This window comes from Numenius arquata, chromosome 24 (genome assembly GCF_964106895.1).
Source record: "Numenius arquata chromosome 24, bNumArq3.hap1.1, whole genome shotgun sequence".
Classification (NCBI taxonomy): domain Eukaryota; kingdom Metazoa; phylum Chordata; class Aves; order Charadriiformes; family Scolopacidae; genus Numenius; species Numenius arquata.
This window is the reverse complement of record NC_133599.1, coordinates 367,756-374,299: the sequence shown is the minus strand read 5'-3', so window position 1 is coordinate 374,299 and position 6,544 is coordinate 367,756. Positions and strand designations below refer to the sequence as shown.

The 6,544-nt window shown below is 61.6% G+C and overlaps 1 protein-coding gene across 1 annotated transcript; it reads left to right on the top strand.

The window, feature by feature from the left end:
• Nucleotides 1-1,283: 1,283 nt before the first annotated feature.
• Nucleotides 1,284-4,961, top strand: OLFML3 (olfactomedin like 3). The gene is made up of 3 exons (XM_074163449.1): nucleotides 1,284-1,437; nucleotides 1,850-2,135; nucleotides 2,588-4,961. The coding sequence occupies exons 1-3, from the start codon at nucleotides 1,330-1,332 to the stop codon at nucleotides 3,370-3,372; spliced, it is 1,179 nt and encodes a 392-aa protein (XP_074019550.1). The 5' UTR covers nucleotides 1,284-1,329; the 3' UTR covers nucleotides 3,373-4,961.
• Nucleotides 4,962-6,544: the final 1,583 nt, after the last annotated feature.

Sequence of the window (6,544 nt, the reverse complement as noted above, 5' to 3'; positions counted from 1 at the left end):
CCCCCGCGGCACCCAGGGACCCCCGGACCCAGCAGCCTCCATGCCCTGGCACAGCCCAGAGTGAATCCTGCAGGAGCAGGGCAAGAGACGAGACACAAGTGTCTGCCCAAAGGTGCTCCATCGCCGGGGTGGGCTGAGCTCCCGATGGCACTTGGTGCTGGGGATGGGCTCAGCCAATGGCCCCACAAGCACTGAAGGGCCGAGCACTGCTGTGCTCAGCGTCCATACCCTGGGCAGGCGGAGATGCACCCCGACACCTGGGCGAGCTGTGTTTGCTGGCACCCCGGCTCTCCTCATGTGAAATGCAGCAGGGAGGTGCTGGGCTGAGCCCAAACCCTGCCAGCGCAGCAGCCTCCTCGGGCGCCCTGCGCTGTGCCAGCCCCGCGGGATGCGGGTGCAGGATGCGGGAGCACTAGATGGCACACTCGCCCTGCACGCAGCACCGTGGCCCTGCGCATGGATGTGGCCGAGCATCAGCCGTGCAGATCCGCAGCGGCAGAGCCAGGGAAAACCACGGGCAGTGGCTGGTCTGGCAGCACCCACGGGACTGGGTGGGACACGGGCACGACCGCAGGCCTGGCTGCCCCTGGGCACAGCACTGCGGCCTCTGTCCCTCCCTCCCGCTGCAACGGGGCCCTGCCCCGTCACTCGGCCGGCACTGCAGGATCTGCCATGCGGCTCCACACTGGTGCTTGGGCAGCCTCAGGAGCCGGTGCTGAGCAAACAGCCCCAAAATTGCAGGCAGCCAAGCTGCTGGGCCAGAAGGGCTCTGCGTGGGGGAACCCACGGGATTCTGGTGTGAGGTGGGGGCAGGCACAAGCTCCCCGCTCAGCAGCCAGGACAGGGGGTGCCACAGGCTTGGGTGGCTGGTGGCCACAGTGCTGCCCCAGCTTGGACTCCCCCTGCCGTGGCATGTGGCCAAGGCCGAGGCAAGTTGAGGTTGGCCATCTGCCTCGTGCATCTCTGTTGGCCAGGAGTCAGGGCTGCGTCTGTGCCCACAGCCTCGCACCAGGCCCAGCTTAGCCCCACGCTGTCCCCCGGGCTGTCCCCACTGTGACTTGTGCTGTCCCTGGCGGCAGAGGACACATCCTTCCCGGGCTGCTGCAGCGCTTCCCACTGTCCTCAGGCCCCTGCCCTGGCCCCACAGCTCCTGGCGCCATGCAGGGCTGGTGTGGACACCATGCGGGGCACGAAGGGGTTAAGGCGCCTCAGGCTGGTCTGCGGGGAAGGAGCAGCCTCTCCTCCCCTCTTCACATCTGGATTCAATCAGGGCTGCAGAGGCCGGAGCATTCCTGAGCACTGAGGTGGAGGCTGCACTCTCTGACGGCCATGGGGCCCTGGCGCTGCCTGCTCCTCCTGCCTCTCCTCGCTACGGCTCTCCGCGCCCAGCAGCAGCAGTTCATGGAGTACGTGGAGCGGCGCCTCACCCTCCTAGAGGTAGGGCCCCACATCGCCCCACTTCGCCCCGCCACAGGGTCCCAGGCCTTTCTTCCCCGGAGCAGGCCCAGGGCGAAGGAGGAGTTGGGAGCGGGGCAGAGCAGAGCTGGCGTGGGGTGTCCCAGCCTCCGCCTGCCAGGGCCCTGCATGGCCCCACACCAGCAGCATGGGGACGGGAGCGTGATGGGAATGGGAGCACCATGGGACGGGCGGATCGCGGGAGCAGGGGCATCACAGGGCTGGGAGCATCGTGGGTGCAGGAACATGGCAGGATGGGACCCAGAGACACAGGCACCAGGGCTGCGGTGCCGCATGTCTTCGGGGGCTCCCACAGCCATGTGCAGGCAGTGGGATGGCTGCCACAGACAGGCTGTGAAGTGCAGAGACCTCAGTGTCCCCTTGGCCACCCCAGGAGAGGATCTCCCAGTGGCACGACCAGAGCAGCCGCTACTCCACGGAGCTGCGTGACTTCAAGAACCAGGTGCTGGGGATGCTTGAGACAGCAGAGAAGGAGCGGGAGGCGATGCGGTCGGAGGCAGAGAGCGCAGCGGTGCGTGTGGACCGCCTGGAGCGCGAGGTGGACTACCTGGAGACACAGAACCCCGCACCGCCCTGCGTGGAGGTGGACGAGACATTGATGGAGAAGCAGGTGGCCACAGCCAAGCAGAGGAAGAACGAGAAGTACACCAAACTGACAGGTGAGGGGCTCCCTGGGGAGACGGTCCCGGGTGTGGGGTTGCCTTCCCATCCCACCCAGGTCCAGGCCTCCCCTGCCACATGCTGTGGCATTGAGTCCCAGCAGGACAGCTCTCGGGTGTCTCTGGCACAAAATCCTGCATCCCCAGAGCTGCCTGGGAACCGCATCCGAGCCCCAGGCCAGAGCCTTGGGCTTCTCCAGAGCCCTTGGAGCAGGGCTGGGGTGAGAGTGGCCTCCCCTGCCCGTGGCACAGGTGCACAAGGGGACTTCTCAATGCCACCAGGGACAGCACTGCAACCTATTCAGCAAGGTTGCCTGAGGGCAGCTTCAGCAGCTGCCTGAGCGCTGGGGTGGGACGCAGCGGGACCTGTGTGACTCCAGCACAGGGTGGGAGCAGTCCCCGCTGCAGGGCTGGGTGGCTTCCAGGCTTTGACCACTGCCCCGCTCTTGCAGACTGCAGTGACACCATTGCGAGCATCAGAGCCATGAAGATCCTGAAACGTTTTGGCAGCACCTCGGGGCTCTGGACCAAGGATGCCGCAGGGAACTCCGAGAAGATCTATGTCTTCGATGGCACTGCCAATGACACGGTGTACGTCTTCCCCCGCATGCGGGAGTTCACCCTCTTCTCCGCCACCCGCAAGGCCGCCCGCATCAAGCTGCCCTACCCCTGGGTGGGCACCGGGCACCTCGTCTATGATGGGCACCTCTACTACATCCGCCAGCAGGGCCCCTTCCAGGTGATCAAGTTTAACCTGGCCAACAAGACGGTGGTGGACAGCTCGGTGTTCCCGGCCGAGGAGCAAATACCTGTCTTTGGGCTCTCCCCCTTCACCTACATCGAGGTGGCGGCAGACGAGGAGGGGCTCTGGGCCATCTACGCCACCAAGGAGGACGAGAAGAACATATGCCTGGCTAAGCTGGACCCCACCTCTCTGGACATCGAGCAGATGTGGGACACGCCATGTCCGCGGGAGAATGCCGAGGGCGCCTTCGTGGTGTGCGGGGCACTGCACGTGGTCTACAACACCCGCCTGCCCAGCCGCTCCCGCGTGCAGTGCGTCTTTGACGTCAGCGGCACACTGGCCCCCGAGGACGCCTCCCTCGTCTACTTCCCCAAGCGCTACGGCTCCCATTCCGGCATGAAGTACAGCCCCCGGGAGAGGCAGATCTACGCCTGGGACGACGGCTACCAGATCATCTACCGCATGGAGATGAAGAAGAAGCTGGAGGTCTGAGGGCCAGAGCAGGGTGTCCTCGCACGTCTGGCCACTTCACCCAGGCAAGTGTGGCTCTGCCCATCTCACCCCATGGGGCACAGCTGGCCCCAGTGTGGGACGGCATCTCTGCCCTGTCTCCCGTCACTGTGAAATGATGAAATGCTGGACCCCTGCCCCCTCCACCCACCAGCACGAGGCATCCCTGCCCAGGACCACCCTGCAGAAACCTGGACTAACTTAACAAGATTTTTCTCCTCTGTGATATAACGAATAAATACTATGCAGCGAGCTGCAGCTGCCTGCTTGGGGGGAGCATGGGGCGCTGGGGCCAGGCAGTCAGAGCTGCAAGCTCCACATTGCCCCAGAGTCACCCCAAAAGACACCTGCCAAGGGTGGGGTGGCCTGAGCAGCCAGCACAGGTGGCTCCTTGGGCTGGGGTCTGGGCGCAGGGGCTGGGCTGGGCTTTGGGCAGGGGCTTCAGGCAGGGATTTCAGCTGGGGCTTTGAGCTGGCACAAGGGGACCTCAGAGCCTGGCCAGGGCCAGCCTGTTTTGCATGTACAAAACTATGAGCAAATAGCAAAATCCCTTAATCTGAGAGGACAACTGGAGATTTTCCTCGCATGCCGGGGAGACAGCCTAGCCAGCAGGCACCAGATGTTGCTGATTTTCTGAGTTCACATCTGATGAAGCACAGCCATCTTCCCCTGCAGCTGCAGTATTGCCACAAACCCTTTCCATAAGGCCCTGGGTCCCCCCAGCCCCTTCCCGTCCCTGTGTCACGACGCCACGGCGGCAGCCCCGCGGCGATGGGGCAGGACAGGGCAGGCGCTGGGAGCCCTCAGGACGGCAGCTCCGGCGCTGCCAGGGCTCGAGACCCCCCCATCCCCGACTGCTGGGCATGGGCACAGCCCCGCATGGCCACCACACCGCATTACCCAGCAGCAACCATCCCACATGTGCCACTTGCCCTGGAGGGCAAGGATTTTTCCCATTTCTGGCCAGAGATGCCATGGGCCCCCAGAAACGCAGATTTGCTGTAGTTTGTTCCTGTCACAGTGTCCTGAGAGCAGAGAGGGTGAATTGTGAGGTGTTTGTGTGTTGTTAAGCATCCTTTTTCCCATCAGAGACCAATTCTGGGGACAAACGCTGACCTGGTCAGACCAGGGGGTCGCATCCTCCTGGTGCCGGCACAAGGTCCCCCTCCCGGGTGAGAGGCCCTGGGGCTACCAGGGGGCTCCCAGGGCCACCTGCCCTCCCAGAGGTGTGGCATGGCCGTGCCACCCCCACGCTGCCAGAAAGCCATTCCGCATCCCCCTGCGGCCACCTCCAGGCAAGATGTCCTGCCATGTGGAGGTGACTTGGTATTTGCTTCAAGTTCTTCTGTGTTATAATTAAAATATCTTTTGGTTGCATGAGAAAAATGTTTAAATACACACTTTGAATGACTGTAATTGGATGGTGCTTAAAGTTCAACACACAGTGCAAGTCAAGCAGAGAAATTATCCAAGTGTGAAGAACTATGTGAACTGTCAAGTTAATTTATAGCCCTTTTCAAGATCAATAACTCCAGTAACAGAAATATAATTTTCAGAAATTGCACAGTTGTAAATAATTATGCCAATGATTTCTCAGGCTTGAATTAAAATTGATGGGGCAGTAATGATTCTGCACCACAAACCATATTCTAACCCAAAACAAGCCCTGCAAAATCTGCCACTTGCTCCCCTGAGATGCAGGTGCTCGCCGGGGCACGAGCGGGACGGGGCACGGCCGCTGACAGCAGCATCCGGAGTCCTGCTTGTGCCGAGCACCACGTGCTCGTCCGGTGTTTTAATCTCTTTAGAAAACCTGGCTCACTGGGCTCTGTCCTGCCAGGCAGGAGGGGCAAGGAGCCGCTGTGCCGGGGGGTCTGGCCTGCGTTGCCCAGGGCCCCCTCGGAGCGCCCGTGCCGGGTCTCTCTCTCGGGGCGGCTGCTGCCGCCTGCGCCGGCGGGATGTGCCCCTGCACCGGGGCCGGGTAGCGGGGGCACAGCGGGGCCCTGCGAGCGCCAGGGGGTCTGGCTTCTCTCCTTTGGGACACGTTTACTGACACCGGGAGTCGCGGGTACGAGGGCGCGCAAAAGTCCCAACATGACAAGTGCCTCCAGCAGCCACATGCTCATGTGAAATTTGTTTTTTGTGAACACTTTGGGAATGAAAAGCAAAATGGAAAAATAACTGCAGCCCTGATCAGCTTATAGAGCACAGCACTTATCTGGCACTCCACATCTTCAAAGCACTTCAAGAAACATCAACCAATTAATCATTTGAATAACACCCATAAAGCAGAACAGCGTTATCTTCATTTGGTGACAAACACATAGACAAAAAACCCATGTTTGATCATTAAAGTGGTTCAGCCCTGAGCTGGCTGGAGGCAGGTTGGGCGAAGAGCGGTGAATCCCGGCCAAGGTGCCCCCGGTGCCCTCAGGGTGACAGGGGAGCGGGGGCAGGACATGGGTGCTCTTTGTCCCCACAGTTTGTCCCTGCGCTGCCTCCGGGATGGGGTCACTCCGCTCAGCACCGTCTGATCCCGCTGGAGACGAGTCTCTGCCATCGTCCGGCTTAATGGGGGACTGTGAGCGACCCGGGAAGGAGCCTGCACATCTCTGCTGCCTGATAACCACGGGGGAGAGGGTTGTTCACGGGGGAGAAAAACAGCAGAGACACAGGGACAGGCCTTCTGTTCGCCGTGGGGGGGAAACGCACCCCCTCTGCTGTGGGCTCCTGCCCCGACATCTCCAGACACCCCCCGGGCACGGCGCAGGCTTTGCTGCTCGCACACATGGGAGGTCACCCCCCACCAGGGTTTACTGACTTATTTTCCTCTTGTTTAAATATTTATCAACCCTATTAGGAGGAAGCAAAGATTGTGCCACAGCTGGTGGGATTGTCAGGGCCCTGAGTGCTAATAGGTGTTAATTGCCCCCGCCAGCCCCCCCTGCTGCCCTGCGGGAGACCTGGGCTCCCCCCTGGCTTGTGGGCACCCCTCTGCCCACTGGGGAAATGGGGTTTTTGTCGCTTTTGTGGCTGTCCCCACAGCAGCCCAGCCCCAGGGCTGCCCAGCTCTCTGCCCTCCCTGCCATTCCCTCAGAATTAACAGATTTTCGGGAAAATTCAGCCTTGACTTCAGGGTTACAGGTGGCGGAGA

What these genes read in the sequence shown, in the direction of transcription:
- OLFML3 (XM_074163449.1), top strand. Translation starts at nt 1,330, where the DNA reads ATGGGGCCCTGGCGCTGCCTGCTCCTCCTGCCTCTCCTCGCTACGGCT. An exon ending in GGCGCCTCACCCTCCTAGAG is followed by an intron (nt 1,438 to 1,849) that starts GTAGGGCCCCAC and finishes TGGCCACCCCAG; the next exon opens with GAGAGGATCTCCCAGTGGCA. An exon ending in GAAGTACACCAAACTGACAG is followed by an intron (nt 2,136 to 2,587) that starts GTGAGGGGCTCC and finishes CCGCTCTTGCAG; the next exon opens with ACTGCAGTGACACCATTGCG.